Genomic DNA, 27,201 nt, shown 5'->3' with positions numbered 1-27,201 from the left:
CCTGTGATGCAGAGCTGTAATGGTGAGGCAGCAATGTAAGTGGACTTAGTACCACTGAATTGTGTCCCTGAAAGTTGGTTAAAATAGTCAATTTTATGTTGTGTGTGTCTTCCCACAATAACATTATTAAAACTAAGACAAGAATAAAGGACATTTCTCCTTGCCATTTTCTAGTTGCGGTTTGGTTGCTGCCTAAGGAGAAAGTCCTACAGGGGATAAGAAAAAGGGAGGGGCCAGAACCTCAGTGCCAAGCCTGGTTCTCCCCATGGTAAGCTTGTGGAATCAGGCAGGCTTCACAGCTGACTACGTTCTAGGTCCTGCGTGAGGCAGAAAGAAAGATAATCCACATGTTAGTCTAGCATCCCTACCTCATATCTTTGACGGCCAAATCCAACTTTGCTTGAAGAGATACCATTTTTCCTCGAGACATGGAACTTCTAGAAACCCAGGAGGTATGTGGGGCAGCAGGTGCCCATTGCCTATCTCCAGAAATGCTGATGTGAAGGGTGAGATATGGACTTTAAGAATTATTCTGTTCACCTCCTCCCCATGATTAACAGGCATGAAAATTAGGCACTGCCCCCAATTAGGCCCACCCGTTTGTTGGACCAACAGTCACAAGGATCCTAATCATAAATGATAGATATTGTCCTCTCCATCCCCCTCACCAAGGTCCAGCCCAAGATTCACATGTCCCAGGGTGTTGCGACGAAGGATCTCCCAGCCCCGGTGGCTGCTGCTGTGAGATGTGGTCCGGGACAGGGAGGGGGTGGGCGGTGCCAGAGAGGCTCTGGCTAGGGTCCCACTTTCAGTTGCAGAAACAGAGGGTTGTTTCTCAGAAAGCTGCTCTTGTCCATCCTCCTTGTCTGAGCCCTTGAAAGCTTCCACGTAACGAAGCACTCGCAATGGATTTTGATCGTGGTGGTTCTCAACTCTGAGGAGGGCAAAGGGAAGGGACTCAGTTGAGGTGAAGAGAAAAGGACTGTGATGAGAAGAAGAGGTAGAAAGAATGCACGGAGGAAACAGGACCAAGAGGACAGGGAAGGAAAGGACCAGAGTCCCAGGATCAAATGAATGGAAGTGCAGTAGAATGGAGTGTAAAGTGGGATAGAGTGCAAAGAGGTAAGCAGTCAGGATTTGGAAAGTAGTGGGACGTGTGTGTGTGTGTGTGTGTGTGTGTGTGTGTGTGTGTGTGTGTTTAGTAGTGAACATGAAAGAGAAAAAGGAGAGCATGGGAAGAACCATGGTCAGGAGCTGAAGGTCAAATATGGAGAAGGTCAGCTTCAAGGCAAGAATATACTAGAAATGGGGGTCAGGTAGGAACAAAAATAGAATGAGTTGGATAGCCCATGCCCACATCTGAGCATGGACACATACACAGCCCCACACACTTTACTGCCCTGATGTACTCACAGCCTGGCATCAGCTATTAGCGGTCTTGTCACCCTCCTCATCAGCTCCACCCACTTCCCCCAAACAGACTAATGCAGTCTCACTTTATAGAGTGATGACATCTCCTTTTGGTCCGACTGGGGATCTCAGTAATGAAAAGATGTGGGACAAATGTGGAACTGGTCACCCTACTCCCACGGCCTCACACTTGTTGGCACTTTACATATATACACTGTCACTCACCGCAGGAACCAGCGGTCTCCCAGCCCATACTGGTACCCGCAGATCCCAGAGCGAGGCCACAGGAAGCGAGGCAGCTTCCTCTCCAGCATCACCGTGGTAGCCACCACCTGGGAGGAGTAAGAGGTAGAGGAAACTCAGAAAGAGTCATAAGGTTTCAGGGGACAGTGGAGGCCACTGACATAGGTACCAAAGAAGAACCTGTCAGATGAGGATACCAGAGATTAGAGAGATGGAAGTCATTTAGCCATGCCCTAGCCTGTGCCAGGCATCATGCTACCTGCTTTACTCATCATCCATCATAAAAGGAGAGAGAGAATATTTTATGAGCATTTTCAATAAAACCATGACCCCTACATTACTATTCACATTCATATAAAATGAGCCACTCCAAACTAATTTCATCTGCTTTTTCATAGGAAAGACATAGGCTAGCTATCTTGATCTAAATGAAATGATTAAATAGAATCTCTATGATGGTAGAGATGAAACAATGCTGCTAATGTTCAGGGAATTTACAGCAAATTGAATACCTATACCCATATCCTACAAAGAAAAAGAGTGGGTTAATGACTAAACTTGGCAGGGAAAATTCTAGTGGCATATCACATATTCTGTCCTTTGACCAGCCCTCATTAATTACTTAGATGACACATAGAAGACAAGCTTATCAAATATGCCCGTGACACAAAACTGGGAGGGATATATAATATGTGAGGTGATAGAAGCAATATAAAAATGATCTCATCAGACTGGAATGCTGGTCAAAAATCAAAAACACGAAATTTAAGAGAACCAAATATAAGGTCCTACACATTTATGTTTAAGACCAAAGTATCTGTATAAGTACAGGAAAACGGCAAAGGGGCTTCACTAATTAAGTTGCATAACAAAGATGCAAGAATTCTAGTTGATCATGATCTTGATAAGGGCAAATTGTATATTTGCTAAAACACCTGGCTCAATTTGAGGTTCCATTTATAGTGTCCAAAGCCAGGAAAGGCATGACCCTTTTTTATACTGCATTCCTCCAATCTTTTCAGGACCACTCTAGTTTTGAAAGGACCATGATTTTGGTTAGTTGAAGGCACCAGCAATCATTAAAGTAGCCCAATTCCCCATGTCATGTTCTTCACTTGGTTTTCTTAGTTGGCACCAAGTTTCCTACAACCTCAGGAATTTTAATCATTTTTTCCCTTTCCCTATAGCACTCTTCTCCTTCTTTATCTTGAAAAGGACATTTATGTGTCCTGTTGGGCCATAAGTCAGTCCCTTGTTCTGGTAACAGAACCCCTTTCTCTTAGAGCATGCCCCTTTACCACTCTGTCCATCAGTTGGGATAGACTGGACTACACACAGGCCTGGCTAATTAGTCTATTCTCCCCTAAACTCCAGCACCACCATCACCACTCGCCAGTCCTTGGCCTTAACCTTAAATTCAGGGATGTGCTTATGGAACTTAGACTGCAACTAAGTTGCAGTGAGATGGAGCTTACACTGGATTCCCATGGGAAAGATGCTCTCTGAGGGGTTACATATTGTGCAGCATCAGGAAGCACACAGATTACTGCAGGAAAGGGGCCCTTGGAATTGTGCAGTGCAGAACATCTACTCATTCCTTTGGGAGTTTAGAGCTTCTAGGAGACATCTCACCAACATGATGGAAGAAAGTGACTTAGGAGAGTCTGGATAGGAGAGCAGAACATAGAAACTAATGTCATGTGGGAAATGGAGATACAGCCCTGGCCAGATACGCCTAGAGCTGGTTTAGTACTTTAAACTTTCCAGTTATGAGGACCAACACAGCCTCCTCCCAGTGCCTTTTTTAAAAAATTCTATTTGAGTTTGGTTTTCTGTCCCTGTAGCCAAGAGTCCTGAATGATACAACCCCTAACCTTCATCTCTTTCTCTCATTCTTCTTAACTGGCTAATTCTTACCCAGGTTTAGGGGCTCATCTTAAATGCTACTCCATCAGGAAAGCATTTCCTAACTTTCCCATCAGACTGCTCTGTTGCATCCTGTTCTTAGCATGTTCTACTTCTCTGTGACACTTTTACTACTGTAATTGTACAGGCTTCCAGGAAACCCGTCATTTAATGGCCATCTTCCGAACCAGACTGTAGGCTCCATGAAGACAGATGACATCTGTTTTGCTCATGCTGGTGTCCCCAGCTCCTAGACACTTCCCAACACATAACAGGCTCTAAGTAATTATTATTAAGTGAATGGCAAGTCTGAGGGGATAAATGGTGGTTGTATTCAAATGTCTGAATGGTGTTCATACAGAAGAGTATGTTCTCTGTTTTATGAGAAGAAAAGGCTGGGCCCAAAGAATGGAATTGTAGAAAGATAGGTTTAAGCTCAATGCAACATGAACATTTCTAGTAACAAAGACTTTTGAAATAAGACTAAAGCTCTCCTCCTCCCAACCATTATCCAAAACCATATGATAACAAGGTCCTAATCAGCAGTAAAGAATATATGAAATGACCTTTTGACCAATGAATAATTTATCTCTGGTTAGGAGCTCAACCAGAGGATCACAAAAGATACTTCCAACTCTAAAATTGTATTATCCTCAATGATATAAAGAAAAAATCATAGAGAAACAGGGAGAAAAATAGAAGATAAGGTCCAAATTAAAAACTAGAATATATAGGATGCAACTCTTAATCTCAGCGTTGTGAGTTTAAGCCCCAAGTTGGGTATAGAGATTGCTAAAAACAAAACAAAACAAAACAAAAACCTTTAAAAAATAACTAAATTTTAAAAAATTAAAAACTAGAATATATAAGAATAAGACATTTTCTAGTTCTTACTAGACCCAAGGTTGACTATTAGACCTACTTTTCCCCTGTGACCAATACGTCAGCTCTTGGGTATTGAACCTACTCCTATCATACTATTTTACCCTCCTTTTGCCTCTTCCTCTACCAAATATGTCTTTGTTGAGGTGACAACCCCACTGGATTATTCTGTGACTCTCCTAAGAGTCAACTACCATAACATATCCCACTTTGATTTTTCTCTCCATACTCTTCCCCTAGTAAGAGTAACACTAATAAACTCACCTGGGCCCTCCAGAGCTCGTCCCGCTCATGGGCTACCCGCCAGTGTGTGTCACCCATCATGGCGATGAATAGGTTGAGCATAAGCAGCGTGGCGATGATGGTGAAGGCAAAGTAGACAATGCCAAACATGAAGGGCAAGTTCACTTCGTAGTTGGCAGGCCCATCAATGACGGTGAGGAAAAGCTCAAAGGTGCTGAACAGTGCCATGGGATAGTCATAGAATTGCCCCAGATTGGCTGGGTCTTCTGTCTGGAAAATGACATAGAACGCTGCTCCGCCCAGGAAGTGGGCATGGAGGTGGGGAAACAGGGGGTTATCACAATAAGTATGGGCCTAGTCATATCTCCACATATTTACACAGACACACAGATAAGCCCATAAATGTACATATGTGACTGTATACATGTAAGTCATATTCTACATGTGGATCTGGCAAACCCTGAGATGTCAGATGACCAAGTTCATCACTCTGGACAATGGTAATACTCAGTCATTTAGCAAAATGTGTATATAAAGTATGTGTGCATATTATAAATATATATATATATATATATAGATATAGATGTAGTGAAAAGCAGTTAGGTGACTTACTACACACACAAAGTAAGTCACTTAACTGCTTTTCACATCTTAGAAAATAGAATATTTAAAAGATGATTTGTTACAAGAATGCATGGAATCTCCAACAATTTCAAAGAATTGACATATGAAATGACTAAAAGAAAATTGCCTATAAAAAACTCAGTGACCTCTGGATAACCATCCATCACTCTGAGAGTCCCTGGGTGATCTTGGACACTCATGGAGAAGGTTTCCCTGCTCAGGGTGTAGCCTGCTGGATAATACTGCACATCCTGTACTACGGCATTAGAACCTTTAAAAGACTCCTGTCTGTATGGGGAACTGAAATAGAAACTAAGGGATCTCAAGAATGGAAATAGGGTCTACGACAAATCATCAAAAAGCAAGCACAACAACCAAGAAGAGATGGTCTAGGAGATTCTGGGTATAGGACATCTACAGAAAGCCATATGCATACTATGTAGCTACACACACATGTTGTGAGCAGTAATTTATGATGTGTGCAGATGGGGTGGAGAGTGGGGAGAAGGAATACAGAAGGAATACTCCAAACAGGCAGACTACCAGTTTTACCCATTCATAGATCATCAGATCTTGGGGTATTTTTTTAGTCTACTATTTGGTGGGAATCCCTGTTAAATGGGAATTCTTAGGATAAGAATAGTACCCTTTGTACTAAAAGCCAGGGTCTTTTAAAATTGTGTGTGGGAGGATGTCTTCAAACACTGCCTAGGACATCCTCTTGTCTCATGGATGTTTAGTTGTAGATATTAGAGACCGGATTTGAGTTGCCAATCTTACTGTTCTCCCATCCTCTTAGCACCTTTCCCTAAGAATTTTCTCCTACTTGTTCACCACGCTCACCCTCCCTCTGAAGCTGGCTGTTATTTTCTGACTATGCTCCTCTCTCTAACCTGATGCTGCCCCTCTCTCCCCACCAGTGGCTTGGGCTGAGACTGACACCCAGCTCCTTCTTTCCTCAAACTCTCTTTACAGCTTTTTTTCTTCTGCTGTCCTCCCTCATTCTCAAACTTTCTAGAATATCTTTTGGTACCTCCTCCTTGGATTCTTTCTTTTTCTCTCAACTTCAATCACACATAGGAAGAAAAAAGTATGTTTTGTGTTATTGAATTCTCTATTTCTTCTTCTGAAGTATAAACATAGAGGAGTTAAATATTGCACTGTCTCTGTTTGCCCACATAGTTTTCTGAGATCCACAACTGGCCAGTCTTTCCTGTTTAAGGGCCCTTTCTCTCCAAAGCCTTTTTTCTATTGTTTCTTTAAAGATCTTGCAGGGCAGTTAGTCAACATGAATGTTATTGGTCCATAAATTCAGAGCACATGGTTTCCCTTCTAAGCCAACCTGAGTGACCCTGATCCTATGGATATGAGTGTACTTTTTTAGTCAGTTTCTACCGGGGGGTGGGGAGCGGCAATCAAAACAGAGTACAAATGAGAACTGAGCAACAGTGAGCCAACTTTCTGAAGAACTGGACCCCATGACCTAGTAGAAGAGGGGAGAGTGCTCTTACCTGAGGCAAATCCCAGAATAACCACAGCCATTAGCCAGCAGAAACGCATGAGGTCTCCAAAAATCATCTACAGGAAAGGGAAGGAAAGGGAAGGTGGAGCGACCCTTCTCCACCTGTCTCTCTGCAGACATCCTCCTAGATTGGAGTCCCCCTAGCTCCACCAGAATCACTCAGAGCAGTATTTTGTTTTCCTGTTTGCTCTGACTTCCTCCCTCTGTCTAGAAATGTCCTACGGCTGAAGCCAGAGGAAGTTTTGGGAAAGCACTGACCTTCTGGATCATGATGCTGAAGGGACCAAGCATCTGGAATCCTCGAGCGAAGTACATAACACTGCACCAGCCCAGCACCAGGGCAATGGACATGGGCACCATCTCTCCATTCATGTTGGAGAGCCGCATCACCATGGTCACCAGTACCATGCAGGCATAGATGATGCTGGGGGGGGGGGGAGGCGGGGGGCAGAGAACAATGAGCGAGAGAGGAAAAATTCTTGGTCCCCTCTAGCATGGTGAAAACTTGGGGTAGTACCTCCGCAGGCTTAGTCCTTACACCCAAAACACACATACGAGCCCACTGGAGAGAAATCCCTGAAGGTGAGAGTCAACTGAGCTCTAGATCCCAGAGAGTAAATGGGAGACCTGGAACAATTCTGGCAAGGGAAGGCAGGAGACCAAAAGGAAAGGACACTTACATGATGACATGGAATGGTCCCCCAAGGATAGTCTGTCCAAAATATCGAGAAGCACCAACCCTAAAGATGTCTGGGATCTAGGAAGAGGCCAGTAAAACAAAAGGACAATGTGGACTGCAGCTCAGTCTGGGACCCCAGATGGATGGCCTCAGCTTGGACCTTGATGGTACCTCACCTCTAGGAGCAAGATGATCACAGCCCCCATGACGGTCACCAACTCCCCCACCAGACGGATTTTATCCTGCTGAGTCACATAGGCCTCCTGTGGGGGTAGTTCAGGGTAAGCACTTTTTGATGGATTAAGAGTCAAATCTTTTTCGGGCAAGTGGTCTAAAGCAACTGAAGTCCATCTCAGATAAAGAAAAGCTCCCATTACCACCATCACACCTCCCAGCCCCCACTATTGTATTTGTTATTGTGGCTAACTCTGTGATCAGGGCATTAGTTTATGTATCCAAGGCTTAATATGTGTTGTACATGCTAGTGAGCTATCCCCTAGTGAATCATTATAATATATATGATGAGCGGTAATTTATGATGTGTGTCCAAGGGGCTGAGATCACATTTCAGAGCATTGAGTCACGAAAGCTAAACCAACAGGAAGAAGTATTAGTGGTCTGGGATGGTTTCAACTATGCTGAAAGTCCAGCTTTTCCAATCTCATTGTGGTCCTTGGAAGATTGACTAGACTATAAACATATCACAGAATTCAGATTCCAGAATGGACCCAACACCAACTAATTTTAGCAAAACCTTGAATAAGCCACCAAATCTCTCTGTGTCTGAGGTTTATCATCTGTAAAATGGAAACTTGAATGCTTCACCTTCCAGTGTTATTGTGGAGATCATATTAGGTGATGTATCTGGCTGTAGTTTATAAACCAGAAAGCACCATAGATATATTAATTGTAGTTCCATTATGATTTGGCAACAGAAAAAATGTCAGAAAAAAGGGTTAGAGATACTGGATGGGTTTTAGTTTTGGAAGGGTCGAAAACTTAACTTTAGTTAAGTTTTATCCTTATCCCTATCCTTTATCCTAGCCTTATCCTAAGCAGTGGGTATAGAAGATAAAGCCCTAAGGTCAAGGTAAAAGAAGACCATCCTCCTATGTGCATGTGATTTCACGGTGAAAGTCTTACAACATTACACATATGCAGTGATAGAATTCTACAATAATGATCCTTCACTTTTTTTGGAGTTATGAGTCCATTGGAGAGTATCATTAAGACTGTGGACAATTTTACCACAAAAATGTGTTCGTATAGGGGCGCCTGGGTGGCTCAGTGGGTTAAAGCCTCTGCTTTCGGCTCAGGTCATGATCTCAGGGTTCTGGGATCGAGCCCCGCATTGGGTTCTCTGCTCTGCAGGGAGCCTGCTTCCTCCTCTCTCTCTCTCTGCCTGCCTCTCTGCCTACTTGTGATCTCTGTCTGTCAAATAAGTAAAAATAAAACCTTTAAAAAAATGTGTTCGTCTATATGTAATCCCCCCCATGAAATTGTACAAATAACTTCAACACATTCAGGTATGCTTTACACTTTGAGGAACTCCCTTCTCTAAGGTCACCTCTCTGAGTGGTGCACCCAAGAAGAGTTGAGAGTCCCTGGCTCCAGTGGGAAAGTTGATGACCTAAGCTAGGAAGGATGTGATCCCTCATTAGGTGTAAGGAATGCTAATCATCTCTGCTCTGCTGATAAACTGGAACCTCTAAGCATCCCTCAGCAGGGTGCTTGGAGAAGGTACTCACTGGTCCAGTGAGAGGCACAGCTTTGAAATAGGAAGTGATGCTATGTGGTAGGAGGTGATCAATGATATAAAAAAGGTACCCAAGGAGCCCCATGGTTGCTCCGAAAGTGACAGTTCCAAAGCAGCCAAGGATATAGCTTTCATGGAAGAGTAGGACCAGACTTACCAGCAGAGGGTGGAAATGTTTCAGGTAAATCCAAGGCACCAAGAGAAATCAGAAAAAGAGCTGGTGTATGTGTTCCTGGTAAACAATGGGATCTAACCACCTGTGGCTAGACTTCAGTGACTTTGTTGTTGTTGTTTAAAGGATTGATATTCTCTTGACAAACTGGTCAATTTTATGTTATCATCTAATGGACAATTTCCCTCTTGCCTTGCTTCCAAGGAGGCTCCGAGGTTGCTCGTTTGTTCTGTTCTGTTTTGGTTTTGTTTTTAAAACTCAGGTCTAACTGAATTCCTTCACCTCTGTCCTGAAATTCAATTCATAAGTCTTATTCTTTTTCTTCATTTTAATGTTCCTATAGCATCTCTCTTTAGTTGTAAAACATTCCAACTCCTTTTGAGGTCAGGTAGTGAGTAGGATAAGTAATAAGTACATTAACTATAAAAATAAAATAACAGCATCTGTGCCAAATATATGTCTGTACAAAAATTTTGAATTCTTTTTACAAGTTTGTATCTTGGTTAAATATGTCTGGAAAACTGCCACCAACCTTTCTTTCTTGGCTCAACTAAGTAAAGGAACTGCACAAGTTGGCTCCGCGCATTTTGGGGGAATCACAGCGCCCCTAGAGGACAGTGGGAGAGGGGCATCGACTAGTCCCTCAGGAGATGAAAAGGTGAAACTCCGAACCCACGGAGATGGTTGGGGACAGTTTTGGTCACCACGCTCTTCTTCTGGGGCTTCCCCTCACCTCCACACCTCTGCTTGGTTAACAGATTCCTTAACAAGTAGGAGTTCTGGGGCGCCTGACTTAGATGGCTAAGAGACAAACTTTTGGTTTTAGCTCAGGTCCTGATTTCAGGATGGGAAGATCAAACCCCACTATGGGGCTTCTGTGCTCAGCAGGGAATCTGTTTGAGATTCTCTCTTTCCCTCTCCCTCTGTCCCCCACCCCAACCCTGCATTCTCTCTCTCTCTCAAATAAAACAAAAACAAACCAAGTGGGAGTTCTGCACAAGTTCACCAGTGAGTAACAGGTGTCCCAAGCTTTGTCACAGCTCCAGCTGGGATCTGACTGCCCTAAAGTAGCTGCCTCACAACTCTGTCCCCAAAGTCCTCTCTCCTAAACCAGGCCAGACAGTGCCACAGTCTCCTGTGGGACCCCTTCCTCACCGCTGTCCAAGGCCACCACACAAGACCTTCACATAGGGGTTTTATTTGTCTTGAATTGCTCTCTCTAGAAAGTAAAAAGTAATATATATGTGTGAAAATTGCAATAAAAATAATGGCAATTCATATAACTCAAGAGCCCAAAATAACAAACAATCTAATTAAAAACTGGTCAGAGGAACTTAATAAATATTTTTCCAAAAGATATATAGAGTGGCTCGACATCACCAATGACCAGGGAAATGCTAATCAAAACCAAAATGATATTATCACCTCACATCTGATAGAATGTCATAAAAACAAAACAGGAGATAACAATTTGGTGAAGATGTAGAGAAAGGGAACTCTTACGCACTGTAGGAATGCAAATTGGTACAGCCACCATGGAAAACAGTATGGAGATTCCTCACAAAATTAAAAACATAACAGCTATGTGATCCAGAAATTCCACTTCAAGGCATACACCCAGAAAAAATAAAAACAGAATCTTGAAGAGATATCTGCACGCTCATATTCATTATAGCAGTATTCATAATAGCCAAGATATGGAAACAACCTAAGTGTCCATCAATGGATGAATGGATTAAAAAAACATGGTAAACATATACACAATAAAATATTATTCAGCCACAAGAAAAGAAGGAAATGCTGCCATTTGTGACAACATAATGGATCTTAAGGGCATTATCTTAAGTAAAATAAGCCCAACATAGAAAGACAAGTACTGCATGTGGTATCACTTATATGTGGAACCAAAAAAAAAAAAAAAGTCAAAATCCTAGAAACAGAGAATAGAAGAGGGGTTGGCAGGGACTGTGGAGTGTAAGAAATAAGGAGAAGTTGTAAAAACTTATATACTTTTAAAGCTATAAGATGAATAAGACTTAAGAACCTAACATACAACATGACTACAGTTGATTACTACACTGTATTATACACCTGAAATTGTGCCTGGGTGGCTCAGACAATTTAGAGTCTGACTTTTGGTTCTGGCTCAGGGTCATGAGATCAAGCCCTGCATGGGGCTCTGCCTTCAGCGGGGAGTTTGCATGAGGTTCTCTCTCTCCCTCTGCCCTCCTTCCTGCTTGCACTCTCTCTCTCTAAAATAAATAAATAAATCTTTAAACAAATTTGCTAAGAGAGTAGAATTTAATTGCTCTCATCAAAAACTAACAAAGAAAATAAATAAGTGAGGTGGTGAATGTGTTAATGAACTAGATGGTGGGAACCCTTTCACATTGTACACGTACTCCAAGTCACTGCAATGTATATCTAGGGATCATGCAATTTTCTTAGTCAGTCATACCTCAATAAAGATGAAAAAATGATGGAACCATTGGCTTTTAGAACACTTTGCTTTTCTTTTGGTTTTAAGGAGGAATTCTAGTGTTTCACACATATATATAAGGCCGGCTCTCAATTTGGAATAGATAACTTTTCGAAGTTGAGATTTACATGTTTAAAAAATGGACAGGAGCACTGAATTTTGATGAATGACTTATTGATGTCTATTGAACTGATAATAAGAATTCTCCCTTCATTAACCACCTCCATTAGTTAAGCCCTAAACTCAAGCTGGGAATGAGCTTTCCTTTGAATTTCTGAGAATTTTATTCTCTGGAGATTGAATTCAAAATTTTCTGTCTAACATGAAAAAGTGCTCAATAGCACTCAGCATCAGGGAAATACAAATCAAAACCACAGTGAGATACCACCTCACACCAGTCAGAATGGCTAAAATTAATAAGTCATGAAATGACAGATGTTGGCAAGGATGCAGAGAAAGGGGAACCCTCCTACATTTTTGGTGGGAATGCAAGCTGGTGCAGCCACTCCGGAAAACAGTATGGAGGTTCCTCAGAAAGTTGAAAAGAGGGCTACCCTATGACCCAGCAATCACACTACTGGGTATTTACCATAAAGATACAAATGTAGTGGGGCGCCTGGGTGGCTCAGTGAGTTAAGCCGCTGCCTTCTGCTCAGGTCATGATTGGGATTGAGTCCCGTATCAGGCTCCTTGCTCAGCAGGGAGCCTGCTTCTCTCTCTGCCTCTCCCTGCCACTCTGCCTGCTTGTGATCTCTCTCTCTCTGACAAATAAATAAATAAAATCTTTTTTTAAAAAGATATAAATGTAGTGATCCGAAGGGGCACATGCACCCGAATGTTTATAGCAGCAATGTCCACAATAGCCAAACTATGGAAAGAGCCTAAATGTTCATCAACAGATGAATGGATAAAGAAGAAGTGGTATATATACACAATGGAATACTATGCAGCCATAAAAAAGTTGGAATCTTGCCATTTGCAACACCATGGATGGAACTAGAGGGTATTATGTTAAGCGAAATAAGTCAATCAGAAAAAGACAATTATCATATGCTCTCTCTCATATAAGGAATTTCAGAGGCAGGGCAGGGGTTCATGGAGGGAAGGGAGAGAAAAATGAAACAAGGTGGGACCAGGGAGGGAGACAAGCCAAAAGAGACTCTTAATCTCAGGAAACAAGCTGAAGTTTCCTGGAGGGGAGGGCAGGGGGAGAGATAAGATGGCGGGTGATGGACCCTGCGGAGGGTATGTGCTATGGTGAGTGCTGTGAATTGTGTAAGACTGATGATTCACAGACCTGTACCCTGGAAACAAATAATACATTATGTGTTAATTTTTTAAAAAAAGATTTTCTGTCTATATTGAGAGGCTGATCCACAGCTTTCGAGATTTGTGGTCTTAATAAAATGGTTTTGGGATCAGGTCGTGTTTGACAAAGTAAAGTAGAAGACACACTCATTCTTGAGGCCCTGTTCATTCAGTTTCCCAGTTCTCTCTCAAACGCTACCCTTTCCCTCAATTCACAGCACTTCTCCCTTAATGCAAACCCGTGGCATCTGTCATCTGGTTTACCATGAAGCCATTTCCCTCATTTGGCCCACTCCCCACCACGTTTCCGGACTGGTCTTTCTAAAATGCACATGTCATGACACGGCATCCCTGTTCACTACATTTCCTTGTTGCCTTAAGTCTTCAGAACAGAAGTGAAAGGGAGAGGGGTACCGGGGTTACTCAGTCAGTGAAGCACCGACTTTTGGTGTGGGCTCAGATCATGATCTCGGGGCTGTGGGCTCAAGCCCCACGTTGGGCTCTGCACTGAACTGAAAGTCTGCGGGAGATTCTCTTTCCCTCTGCCCTTCCCCTTGCTTGTATGCTCTCTCTCTTTCTCTCTCTCAGATAGAGAGATAAATAATTAAATAAATAAATTCTTTTAAAAAAAGAAATAGAGGGAAGATGTGAATGGAGGGTGCTCTAAGGTCTTTATCATAGCAGAAATTCCATTGATAATATCTAAATTTAATTAATGAATAAAGACAGAAGCATATTATTCAGCAGGGTGGCGATAACAACAAGAATGAAAAGCTTAAAGAGGTAAAACCTGGTTGCCTTCAGGGAATAAGACATATGTCAGGAGGGGCCGGCCCCCACGCTCATCATTATGCCTTCCCTCTGATTTTTAAATCATGTGCCTATATTCTTTTAATTAGAAGTGTCACTGGGAGATGAGAATTTAAAAAAATAAGATCTGGACTACCATACGTTGTGATGTACAGAACCTTTGCTGGTCTGGTTCCTCCTCTGTGTCCCCATGCTCTGTGTGACGCTCCAGCCACACTGAACTATGGGGGTTCTTGGGTGTTAATCCAGAGCTTTTTGTGGACTATGCCCTCTTCTTCAAATGCCCTCCTTCATTATAGTTCCTGGCTCACCTTAATCCTTAAAAGTCAGGTGAAGCATTCCTCCTAGGGCTCCTCTCCTGCTACTCCACCCCAGCTCAGGGGTTCTCCCTAGAGGCACCTGGCACCACTCTGCTTACAGACCTTACCCAGCACACTATAATTATCAGGGTACTCCATGCCTCACCTGTAATCTCAGAGCTCCCTAAGAGCAGGAGCATCTCACTCCTTTTCAGCCACAATGCACAGCGCACGGTGTAGAGGATGCTCTATTCGTTTGAAAGAAGGAAGGAGGGAAAGGATGGGGTAAGCAGGCCGGTGCGAGCTGAGCATGATCTGAGAGTTGCAGAAGGGAGATATAGACGGAATCAGGAAGCGGGACTGGGGAAACCCATCTGGAAGCAAATGGGGAAAAGGTCACAAAGAATTGGGCTTTTCCAGGATTTTGAGATTTGTAGCTCAAGGTCACCTAAGAGGGCCTGGCTAATAATGCACTGAGAAAATACTCTACCCCGCTCCTCTAAAAATAAATGTCTTTCATTAATGACTGGAATTCTTTACATCATCATATGCTTGGAATTTCAGTTGTCAACAACCAAATCCCCTGAGGAGGCTGATCATTCATACTTCATGGAAGTGAGCCTAATGACCTTGCTCTCATTTACCAGCTGGCTGAGCTCACTGCCTTGAAGGAAATGTCCAGAGTGGGTGGGCATAGCAGAGTCAGAGTCACCTGCACCATGCGGAGAAGGGCAGAGAGCGTGAGCAATCCAGAAGAAGTGGGAAGACAGAGCAACAGTGCTCAATTTCCAGTCCTAGACCTTCTTTTCCTGCCCAAGACCCCAACTTGCAAAGGAGGTTCCCAGAAAAAGTCCTGCTGGGTCGTAATGAGGGGCTACTCTGACCCTCTAGAGTGTGCAGGGGTTCCTAACCAGAGCTGCCCTAACCCTCCCCCATCCAGACAGTGAGAGATGAGGTATAGCTAGACGAAGTGGCACATGTGGCAGGCCCCAGGGGGCCCTCAAGGCCTGGAGACATGAGTTTCTCACGCAATGGGACCACAGAGAAAGAACACCGGGACCCAGCACATCACTCCAGAGAGACAAATGGCTTAGCTCGGTGGTTAAAGGCGAAGTTCTTAAGTGAAGCAGACCAAAATCCTGATCCCAGGGCTGCCCTTACCAGCTGAGTGTCTTTGCCAAAGTACTTAACCTCTCTTGACCTCAGATTCATTGTCTTTTAAATGGTGATACTTTTCCTTAGTAATTAGGGTATCTATGTGGATTAAATGATACAAGGCTTTGTCATCCAAAATGTGGCCCACGGAATCACAACATCAGCATCCCCTGTAGCTAGTTGGAAATCTCGGGTCCCACTGGAGCTTTATTGTCAGAATCTGCATTTTAATCAGCTCCCACAAGCACTGGTAAATGCGTGTCAAGTGCACAAAGCAAGCACTTAGCACATGTTATTTTTACCTACCAGCCACCCTACTTCTGGTCGTCTCTTTTCCTCTTTAATTTGCTGTGCTTGTCCCCAATAAGGTGCTTAGGATTCCTGAACCATGTTGTGCAGAGCTGGCTATCAGTTGGGTTTTCAAACAGCTGCGGTGTTTTGGGTTGTTCAGAGCTTGTGAGGAATAATGATGTGTAGACAAATCAATCCCACTGACCATGACAGTGGGAGGACAACATTTTTTTTTTTTTTTTTGCCCAAAGCAAATATTTAATAAATGATTCCTGAATTATTCAGTTTGTTTGCTACATTCGTAATTATTCTTAGGACAGTGTTCTTTCTGTTCCTTTTTAAAATTTTAATTTTAAAAATTAAAAAATTAAAAAATAACTATAGTTAATATACGGTGTTAAGTTAGTTTCAGGAGTACAATACAGTGATTCGACAATTCCACACATCACCCAGTGTCCACTGAGATAAGTAAGGGTACTCTGTATCCCTCTCACGTACTTCACCCATCCTCTCTGATAATCGTGTTTGTTTTCCATTGTTAAGAGTGGGGTTTTGTTTGTTGTTGTTTGTCTCTTTTCTTTGCTTTGTTTGTTTTGTTTCTTAAATTCCACATGTAAGTGAAGTCCTATGGTATTTGTCTCTCTAACCGACTTATTTCACTTAGCATTATACTCTCTAGCTCCATCCATGTCCTTGCAAATGGCAAGATTTCATTCGTTTAAATGAATGGAAACCTATGAGTCATTCCCGCCACAGTCCCCTCACTTCCCTGCTGATCTAATCCATTGTGCTTAGTGATGCCAAACCCCTCCCCCAGCACATCCCTAGGCCAACCCACCATTATCTCTTGCTTGCTGAACCACAACAGCCTCTTAACTATTCTCCCCACATCCACCCATGTGTCCTCAAATCTGTTCTCCACCTTACAGAGACATTTTTCTAAATCAAAGGTCTTGTTAAGTCCCTCCCCTATTTAAAATCCTTCTGAGCTTCCCATTACCTTTGGCATAGAAAGTAAAATCTTCAAGATGGCCTGCAAGGCCCTTCATGGTTTGAGCAGGGTCTGCCTGGACAACCTCATTTGGCAGCTCCTGCCCTGCCCAGCTCCTGTGCTCTAGCTCTTTTTTTTGGTTCTCAGATATTGGCAGAGTTCTTCCTAAGGCAGGGTTTTTTTGGGTGCATGCTTACTGTCTAGGACTAACTCTGCACCTTTAACTGGTGTGCAGCTCTCGGCTTAGGTATATCCCTCAGGGAAGCTGCCTCTGGCTTTTCAGCATGTCTAGGCCTCTCTTTAAACTCTCATAATATCCTGTTCTTTTTCTTGTCATACAACACCATAATGTGAATTGTAACAATCACTGGTCGTGATGAAATTTCTATTCATTTACTTAACATCAACCAGTCTGTAGACTCCAAGAGGGCAGAGATCATGTGTGTTTTGCTCAGACCGTGATAAATTCCTAATGCCTACAACAATGTCCAGGCTCTCCATGATTATTTGCTTAATGAACAAATTAGTGAAATGCTTTTGGGAAAAGGGCAGGAGAGAGATCGAAGAAGTCTTCAGGAGCCAAAGAGGAATTTCAATGAGAGAGCAATGCCCTCTTGCTGAAGAGCACATCAGGAAACTAAAAGATCAGAAGGATTGACTTAAGACTGGAAAGTTGTAGATGAATAGGTCTCAGAAACAGAAGCCAGTAGTTCTCAGCCCCAGGTGAATATTAGGATCACTCAAAGAGTTCTTAAAAATACCATTGACGGGGGGCCACATCTTCACGTATCCTGATTTATTAGAAACCAATATTGTTACCATCTTCCCATCTTGGTTAAAAGCCACTGATCTAGTAAGAGGTAGGATCTATGCAAGGTCCAACAACTACTTCAGAGTTAAGACTGAAACCCAAGCCGCTCGACTCCCATACTTGGTGCTTCCGCTCGCCTGGAAACCCAATAGAACTAGCATTACAGTATATGACGTTCTGCCTAAACCAAGTAGACAATGAATGGAGGTAGGAAATCAACTCAATTAATAGAGTTCTTAGGAAACTCTGGAAATGCACAACTTTTATAGCTGAACAATGAGGCATCTTAGAGTGCAGTAACCCCCACAGATATCTCGAAAACTGGACAGAGACATTCACTCCGTCCTCATTTCTGTCTGCTTTTGTGTCATTTGCACCACCACATATAGGGAGATGAGTTTTTCCTCTCATTTCAACTGTCCTGAGAAGGTGATGCTGAGCTGCTCTCGTGGATCCCATGAGATCCACAGGGGAAATCCTTCAGTGACTGAGAGCCCTGCGTGCACAGATTTATTAGTATAATTGGATAGTAAAGTATTCATTTATCTAAGATAAAACTCCATGGACTAACCAACATGTCAACAATTACATTAATCAAATCAAGACACTATTGGTGCATTTTCATTTTTCTAAGACCCTTAAGTAATGGAAAGCAAAAAAAAAAAAAAAAAAAAAGAGAGAGAGAGAGGGAGGAAGGGAGAGAGTGAGAGAGAGAGAGAAAATTTTCTATTATTAATAAGCCTGGTACATTGAGAAAGCAGGATCTTTCAGACCATGATGATAAATTTAGGAGTCCCTGATATTATCCAGATGGGCTTACTAATGAGTAAGAGGACACACATAAACCAGAAACTCAGGACACCCATCAAGTAGGAACACGAAACAATAGGGACCTTCCATTGTTGGTCTTCACTACCTGAACCCCTTACAGAAGCATTCATAATCTCTGAGCCCCTCTCTCCCACCAAGAAAGGAACATTTGGAAGTTAAGAGTCTTCTATTTGGCCTAAAGAATCTATTATCTAGGTGGAAGACAAAAGGGTAAAGATGATAAGAATGGGGGAGGAAAGAAAAAAAGAGGGAATGGGAGGTGTTCTCAGCTATAATTATGCTCCACTTAGTCCTGCCACAAGGGGAGAGGGATCTTCTAACTAGAGACCATCTGGATCAAAGGAAGAGATTAATCCTGTGCCAAAGAGAAAGGGGGCACATAGAGAAGACTCCAAGTAATCAATTGTTCAGCATCACACAACTCTTAGGCCAGAATGCTATCTACATTCTAAACCCAGAAAAATCCCCAGGTAAGTTTGGGACTAAGGAGGACTAGGAAAAACAAGTCATCTGAGAAATAGGGTCTAGAATGTTGGGAAAGCCCAGCTGCCCTCAACTCATTCATGTATATACGTTTTCCCCACTTCCAGTCCCTCGCCTCCCCACTGGGCCATGTCTTCAACATCCTTATTTCCCCCTCTGTGGGTTCCATGTTGGGGCCAACCCTCATGCCCACTTTGAGATACATGGGACACAGCCTCCCCCAGCGCATGGGTGCCCACTCTAACAAGGCAGCCCCACCACACTCAGGATTGTCCTCTCCAGGTAGCACACTTGACTTGGTCAGAGACTGACTCTGGATCCATGAGCACACTGAATATATACTGAGAGGTGATTAAGAAGCAAGAGAGATGGAGTGTCTTGCCCAGTGAGGATTTACACTGCTGCTTCTCTGTGCCTCCCACTAACTTGACTCAGAGTTTTTTCTCGTTGACTGGGCTAATGGCTTATGTTCTCCTTCTGACCCAAATGACTCCTCTTCCTAGCTTAGACTGCATCATACCTGTGGCTGGCCCAGCCTGCGTACAACATAAACCTCTAGTCACCTAGCTCTTACTTACCCGGAAAAATTCTTTCTTCCTCTGTCTTTTGCTTTCTGCCCATATACGTGCACACACTTTTGGCTATTTCAGGTCAGCAGGACAATTCTGGTTACCCATGAACAGGAAACCAATCCAATGCAGCCATACTTGCTGACTGCATATGCTTGGGAGCACTCATTAGAGTCTACTCCTTCTGTCACCCATGAAGGAGAGTGTGCTCCCTACAACAGCCGACTCTCAGAGCTCCTCTAGAACTCTACTGAGCCATCCTCACCTCCCTGGGTCTCTGAAGGACACTACAGAATGGCAAGCCCACAGGTGTCAACAGAACCTCAAAAATTATTTACTGCAACCTGCTACTTAATCCAGCACCCTTCTTCAGCAGATCGGGCAGGTGGTCAGACAGAGAACACATTAGTGTCAACACCCTTATATTGACAGCATACAGAAGAGAACGTAGACCAGGGGGGATGTCTGTGTTGCCTTCGCACACCAGAAATCAACTCAGAAATATACCTGGAGCCCAGTTTTCCTCCTTTTAGAACAACAGGCTTTGCAAATTATAAGAAGTTGACAAATGTACGGTGTTTGCAATACCAAGTGTTCTTTCAGGGTTAGTGAGAAAAACTACGACTCCTTGGACAAGTGAGCTTTTGCTTATTAGGTCACTTTTTGGTCTCCTATCTCATGCCTAATTTGTGTCTGGGTGATCAGGAGCCTGCAGCTGCTGGAGCCCATGCCTAGTGCCTTTCCCAGGTTCCCCTCTGCTCTCCAGCACCAGCATCCCCTGCTACACTCCCTTCCATCCCCTTCCAAGAGGCGTCACCTGCAGTAGTTTCTGTTGGAGGACGGTATTATCCCGGGGGTCTGTGCGGTTGCCCATGCGGAACTTGAGGGGGCGGTAGATGCAGCAGGTGGTGAAGCAGATCATATACAGTGTGTACAAGGCACCCAGAATGTAGAAGTACCGCCGCCCGTATTTCTTCCACTTGAAGCTCACCAGCTGCTTCACCGGGGTCTGCTCCAGGATCTGGCGAGCCTGGCATGGAAGCAGAGTACAGATGGGGGTGGCCAGCCCAGTGAGGCAGGCAGGATTTCCCACCGGGTCCCAGAGGGCCGGGCACTAACGGCACTATCATCTTTCATTCGGTTAGCCAGCCATTTCATTTTCAGACAACTAGTGAATTTCCACTCTATGCTGAGCCTCATGTGAGTGCTGCAGGGAAACTATCATAGGAGTAAAACAAGGCACTCGAGCACCAGTGAGTTTTGAGGGATGAGCAGTACTTAGTGGAATGAAGATGGGGAGCTTGAGAAGATCCTTCCATGAAGTAGCAGCAGTTGCCAGGACAGGGAGGTGAGAGAGGTCATCTGCAAATGAAAGCCAGGGGTGTCTGAGGACATGAGAGCACCCGTGAGGTGTGGCGGGCAGAAGTTATAAGGGGCGATATAGATAAGAGGCAGACCATTGCACATTGGGAATGCCGTAGTCAGGAGTTTGAATGATCTTTCTGAATGCAATGGGGAGCATTCCAAACAAGGAAGCAGTCACATTTGCTCTGGAAGTGTTGTGGACCAGAGAGGCGCAATAGAGGCACAGGGGTTGGATGTGGCAATAATCTAAGCTCCCAGGGTGAGCTGGGACTCTGATGTTAGTCCATGGTAAGGGGTTAAGCACAAATGAGAGAGAGGGACAGAAGGGATAAGGCATCTGAGAAAGTCAGAAAAGTTGAATTCAAAGCAGAGCTGGAGGAATTAACCATTAGCAAAAAGAATATCTTTTCCACTGAACCCAGAGGGAAGGAGAGTAGGTGGGTATTTTCTGACAAGTTTGCCAGCTCAGGGCAGGAAGCGGAAGCAGCTCCAGAAAGAAAGTCTATTTTGCCATAATGTGGGCTTCTGGTGGAGCTAAAGGAGAGAGCTGGGAGGGATGTAAACGGGGCTCGGAATTTTGAGGAAAGGGAAAAGTAGTGATCAAGGCAAGAATAAAACTTGGAAAACACAGAGCTCACTGAAACTGGGGACCTGGGATTTCTGTTGGCACAGTTCACGCAGGGAGATTGGGGTTCTTTTTTTAAAATTTATTTTCTTACTTACTTATTTATTTGATGTAGTGAGAGACAGAGAGAGAGAGCAAGAACATAAGTAGAGGAGTGGCAGGCAGAGGCAGACGGAGGAACAGACTCCCCACTGAGCAGAGAGCCCAATGCGGGGCTCGATGCCAGGACCCTGGGATCATGACTTGAGCCAAAGCCAGATGCTTAACCGACTGAGCCACCCAGGCTCCACAGAGAGATTGGGGTTCTAATTCCCAAGAAATCCTGCTTCAAGTTTATTTGTTTCCAGGAATATTCTGCAAGCAAAATCACACAAACAGGCCTTTCAGGTTTTCTTCTATCTGTCACTACTAACAACTATCCAAGATTTACAGTCCTAGAGGGGTCTTAGGATTGTCATGTCACAGGTAAACAACAGAAATTATATCTTGTCACCATTTTCGAGGTTCCTGAGGGCTTGAAGCATCTTCTCCTCTCTACAAGAGTCTTCAACAAATTTTCCTTGCCCACCTATTAACTCAATTCAGTCCTATCTGAATGGTATCGGTATTTCCCCCTCTCTGGAAAGCTCTCTTTTTCTTCACCTTTCTGGTGATTTCAAATTCCCCCTTGAAGACTCAGCTCGAGCCCGTCCTCTGTGACATCTTCTGTGGCCCATCCAGGACAAGTTACTTGACATCCATTTTGCTACCACTGTGCATAATCCAGACCCCTCTAATGGCATAAGTGGTACCCACTGCAGTTACTGAGGACAGTGACCAGAATTTGAGGAGTACACTGACAGGAACTGTGATTTATTTCTGTAGTCTCAGTTCCTTCCACAGCAGCTGGGACTCAGAAGGTGCTCAGTGTAGAATGAATGAATGAATGAATGATAGGAAGTGACTTCCATTTGGAGAGGTCCTCAGTTAAAACAATAGTATGACAAATGTAAGCAGAAGGGCTGGAGATGGGCAGAGGGAAAATGCAGTCAGACTGGACTTTTCTCCCAAAGGCCCCATGGTTCTGTTCCCATGCCCAACTGTTAAAAGGCAGGAAAGTATCTGGAGCTCAGGGTCTAAGGAAATGGACCGGCTTTGTTTGGATATTTGACAGCCCCAGGTCCACTGTGGCATCCGTACCTCTCGCTTCTTAGAAGAAACCACGAGCTCAAGGAAGGACACATCCTCCCCCCAGGAGTCGATCTCCGTGAGGTCATAGAGAGTGGAGGTCAGCGGCCCGTACGTCCACTGGATGTGCTTGCGCTTCTGCATCAGGTGCTGGAACATCTGGGGGGACACGGCGGTGAGTCAGAGGGTCAGCGTGAGGAGCGGCCACGGGAACCACACCTCCCAGAGGGCTGCGGCGGGCTCCTGGGCACTAACGGGCAGTCAGTGAGCCCCATGCCTCTTCTGCATGAACCTCTTTCGGTTTCTGCTCCTCCCTCTTTCCCACCAACCCTCTCAAGATCGGAAAGAAGAGGACAGGCCAAGGGAACAGTATTTGGGGTCACCAGAGCAGATATTCCAGAGTGCCCTTCTCCAAGCTCCGGATCAGGGAAGCCTGGGGCCGAGCATTTAGCCACAGAGTTGGGGGTAAGGGACTGGGCCCTATGGGGAGCTTGGGAAGATGGGTCTTTAGAAGAAGGTCACAGGGCCCAGGAAGCGTCCCTCACCACAGTGTTGCCCTCCACGCCGGCCAGCTTGAAGGGGGTGAGGCCCTGGTGATTGGGCACGAGGTCCAGGGACTGCAGGTGGTCCCTGCGCCCATCGTAGGACAGCAGCAGGTTGTACATTTGGCAGGCAAAGGTCTTGTTGGGCTGGAGGATGAGGATGTGCAACACCGTGTTTCCTGCGGGGGACACAGGTGTCGCATGGCCAAGGCACCGAAGGCCCTCCTGTCCCTCCGCCCACCCCGAGACAGGCCTGGGGGCTGTCCAGGTCCCTGCCCTCACAGCCCTAGCATCCCAGCGCCCCTCCTCACCCCAGCTCTTACCCAGGGAGTCCTGGGCCCGGATGTCAGCTCCATGCTCAATGAGCAGCCGCACGATCTCCTCACTGCCCACACAGGCAGCAAAAGACAAAGGGTGCTCCCCTGTGGACACAGAGGGCTCCGTGGCATGAATGCCCGAAGGGATGGGCAGTGTCCCTAAGCGACTGCCTCCTTCCCCCCACATCTGAGCTCTGGGCTTGGTGACACTTGTCAGCAGAACCAGAGGCAGGGATGGAGCAAGCATCATGGGGAGAACTGGCTCTGGCCTTAAGCCCTGTAAGGCCTGACCCCTTCCAGCTTTCCCAGGGCTGGAGCCCTCCTCAGCCCCCCTCCCTTGGCTCTTGCCCACCTCCCCATGCCCCTTTCTTCCCAGCCCTGGCCCTGCTCCCACCAAAGTAGATGAGGTTGTGGGGGCTGCGGTGGAAAGCTGTGCCTGTCGCTCTTGCAGAGACGCTGGCCCCATGGGCAAGCAGGGTTCGCACCAAGTTCACGTTCTGGTTCACGATGGCTATGTGCAGTGCAGTCTGACCTGGCCAGAGAGAGCTCTCAGTCATGGGGTCTGTCCCCAGGATCAGACACAGCATCCCACCGGCAGACAGGAGGTCCCTGACAGGTGCCGGCATAGATTTCTGTCCTTGGCTCAGCATGGTGGCCTGGGACTGCAGGCGATTAGTCCCACAGGCTGTCTACCTCACTGTCCTCACCTCTTGACTATTGTGGGTAGGGTGTACATATGGCCACTCTAATGTTGCTATGAGAAAAAGAAACAGAGTTTTGTCCTTCAGGGAACGTGAGAGGCGTTGAAAGGAAATAAGGAATGGCTGAAGAAAGTCACGGATGCTAGAGGCCAAGGCCAGGACTTCTACATTCTTTCCAACTCAAGATCAACCTTCCTCGACCCTCTGGCTCTCCTTCCCTGCTCCTCCTTCAGAGGCCCAGGTTAAGAGGTGACATTGGTGCCTCCCATCCTGTCTCCAACTTGAATTACTATGCGGCTCCTCACCTACAAATGGCTCACACAAGGTGGGCTCCTTGACCAGCTCCGGGGCAGCCTCTACCAGCACCATGGCGGCTTCGAGATTGTCATAGAGTGCGGCTATATGCAGGGCTGTCTCCCCCAGGGCTCCTGCGGTGGAGTAAGATGGGGTGTCAGGGACTGCTGGGGCCTCTCAAGGAAGGGGCTCCAGCTGGAGGTACTTTCCACCACCCCCTGCAGACCTCCTCAGCATCTGGGGGGTGAGGTGGGCAGGCGCTCCTGGCCCTCCTCCTGTCACACCCAAGCCACGTCCCACCTCTCTGCCGGAAGTCACAGTTTCGGTCCAGCAGAAGCTTCTTCAGGACACATAGGTCATTTTCCTTGGCTGCCTGGAGCAGCGGAAACTCTTGGATCCTGGGAGCAGATGAACGTGGGTCAGGTGGAGGCAGAATCACAGAGAGGCCAAACAGCAGAGAGAGGATCAGAGATGTTTTCTACGTGGAACGGACAGGAGTCAAACAAGGTGTGCAGTGGCACACTGGAAAGAGTTATTTGCTGGAGTCTAGCTGAGGGTCAGACGGGGATGAGCCTGGCTCCGGGCTTCCGCTGTGGTTGCATCATTGCCAGCTTGTCCCCAGTAGGGGGTGGAGGGGGCGTGTTGCTCAAGCCTCAGGTGGGTGGGAAACTCTGTGGGGGGCAGAAGGCCTGAGCTGCTGAGCAGGAGACCGTGGTGACACAGACAGGAAGCCATCAGGCTGAATCCATCTAGGCTGAGTAAATATGTTCACCCCTGCTCCCAGGCCTGCTGAACCGGCTCTCCTTGGGCCAGGGGAACTTTGAGAGACCAGAGGGGCAGAGAGGCCAAGATGGGCCAGTTGTTGGGACTTGGGAAATTTACAAGCTGCCAAAATTCCAAATACCCCTCTGGGCTGCTGCCGGTGGGGAGGGAGAGATCTGGAGAGGTGTGCAGACTGTCTAGTCTTTCTGTGCTTTACCCCATTCCTGATGGAGGAGGAGCATAGCCTCAGGCTTCTCTGGGAACAGAAGCCTGTGGAGATGTCCAACCTAAGGTGCCTCTTGTCAATTAATCTTCGTTTCTCCCCCGCCTCTACGAACCAAACGAGAAATAAAACCGAAGCCCATCCTGCTGGGCAAGCACATGTGGGCTCCCAAGGTGAACACAAGGCAGGTGAGGGTCGTAAGGGAGAGATGAAAGGCAGACAAACAGACTGACCAGTGCTTGCCATGATGTCCCCAAGTCCCCAGATCCTTGCATCCCATTGCCCTGTGAGCCAGAGGAAGAACTTTTTTACTTAAAGAAGAAGCTTTTTATGTTAAGGTAGAGCTCAAGTCTGTCAGGTAGAAAAGTACTCTCAGGAGGGACCAGCAGAGTACTGGCCAGCCCCCCTCCCATCTCACCCAGTGGGAGTCCGCCCAGCTCAGGGCAACCAGGGCTAGGGTTCCAGAGTTCCCCTCTTCTTCTGGGGGCAGCGCACACAGCTCTAGCAGCCAGGCCTCTAGCCCACCACCATCTGCAGAGGGGAGGTCCAGAATGCAGCTCCCTCTCCAAGACTGCCCTACTCTCACCCAGAAGTTTGGAGGGAGGTGGGGAGGCCAAAGTTCCCTCACAGGGGCTGGGGTGGGGGTTGGTGAGCAAGCAGAGAGCCTTTCCCAAATGAGGGCTGAGACTGTCCCCAGGGCCAGCCGCACAATTTGTGAGGCCCAGGGCAAAATGAAAATGCAGGACTCCTATTTCCAAAATGAAGCATTTCGAGTTGACAACAGCAGCTCATTTAACCAAGGGGTCCTGCGTCACCGGCACTGGAGAGACCCCCCGCGCACGACGCCAGCCCTCGCGAGACCACAGACCTGCTACTGCCAGCTCACCGAACCCCTAGGCAGCTCTCTGATGGGCGACCAGTTCCCCAAATGCTCTGAGGCAGAGGCCCACCTGCAGGATGGGTCCCAGCCCTGGCCACTTTCCCATGAAATGATCTGTCCCAGGTGTACCAGCCCCACCTGACCTGAAGGCGTCCCAGGAGCAGGTACAGGCCTCATTCAATCTCTGTGTCCTCGGGATATGGCCTGGACACCATACTCTCTCAAAAGGTAGATAAGCTTGAGTTTCCCTTATCAGTTGGTCAGCTCCAGAAGTAATACAAAACAGAGCTCTCCTCCCCTCGCACACAGTCAACTTTCATTCATATTAATGGGAATTCCTCCCTCTTTCTCCAGGGGACAAGTCTTCCCCAACCTGTAGGATCTCGTGCCCCCCCACCCCCCCAGTAACTTGTTCCCTATCAGCCTGCACCTTCCTGTCTCCCCGGTGGGTCTTTTTTGGTCCGGTCCCTTTCTGTCCCCCGCACCCGTCCTCCACCACCAGGCGGGCAGGTTAGAACTGTGGTGTCATTTTGTCCCTGGCTTGGAATCTATGTTGAGTCTCCTCCCGCCCTGCCCACGAAAAGACGCAGCTGGGGTTTGTAACGAGTGGGCTGGGTACAGCCCAGTGCCTGGCCTTGAGTTCCAGGTTGCTCCAAGGGGTAGATACACCCGAGTGGATCAGAGGGCTCTGAGGTCGGGGAGGGGTGGGAGGCAGCATGACTAGGGCAGCCTACCTCTTCTGTTGCAGCATGTGGGCCTCGTCCACATGCTGATCCCAGTCCGGCTCTCTGACCAGCCAGGAGGCCAGAAGTTTCTGGAGTTGGACCCAGGGTCCCTCTGTCTTAGGTGGAGGAGCCCCCAT

General features: G+C 46.1%; 1 protein-coding gene across 1 annotated transcript; it reads right to left on the bottom strand.

Annotated features, from left to right (window-relative positions):
* Nucleotides 1-630: 630 nt before the first annotated feature.
* TRPV5 (transient receptor potential cation channel subfamily V member 5) lies at nucleotides 631-27,201 on the bottom strand. The gene is made up of 15 exons (XM_046021100.1): nucleotides 27,074-27,201; nucleotides 24,775-24,872; nucleotides 24,486-24,608; nucleotides 23,874-24,011; nucleotides 23,486-23,584; nucleotides 23,166-23,341; nucleotides 22,633-22,779; nucleotides 20,281-20,493; nucleotides 7,685-7,771; nucleotides 7,510-7,586; nucleotides 7,088-7,253; nucleotides 6,819-6,885; nucleotides 4,705-4,973; nucleotides 1,636-1,742; nucleotides 631-934 (listed from the first exon to the last, which is right to left on the bottom strand). Exons 1-15 carry the CDS (start codon nucleotides 27,199-27,201, stop codon nucleotides 631-633), a joined length of 2,199 nt encoding a protein of 732 aa, XP_045877056.1.

The sequence above is a fragment of the Meles meles genome, chromosome 10 (genome assembly GCF_922984935.1).
Source record: "Meles meles chromosome 10, mMelMel3.1 paternal haplotype, whole genome shotgun sequence".
Classification (NCBI taxonomy): domain Eukaryota; kingdom Metazoa; phylum Chordata; class Mammalia; order Carnivora; family Mustelidae; genus Meles; species Meles meles.
This window is presented reverse-complemented; position numbering and strand designations above follow the sequence as displayed.

Excerpts from the sequence above, each read along its gene's own strand:
- TRPV5 (XM_046021100.1), bottom strand. The coding sequence starts at position 27,201 with ATGGGGGCTCCTCCACCTAAGACAGAGGGACCCTGGGTCCAACTCCAG. Across the intron at positions 24,873-27,073 it reads CACATGCTGCAACAGAAGAG|GATCCAAGAGTTTCCGCTGC; the intron begins GTAGGCTGCCCT and ends ATCTGCTCCCAG. Across the intron at positions 24,012-24,485 it reads CTTGTGTGAGCCATTTGTAG|GTCAGACTGCACTGCACATA; the intron begins GTGAGGAGCCGC and ends CTCTCTGGCCAG.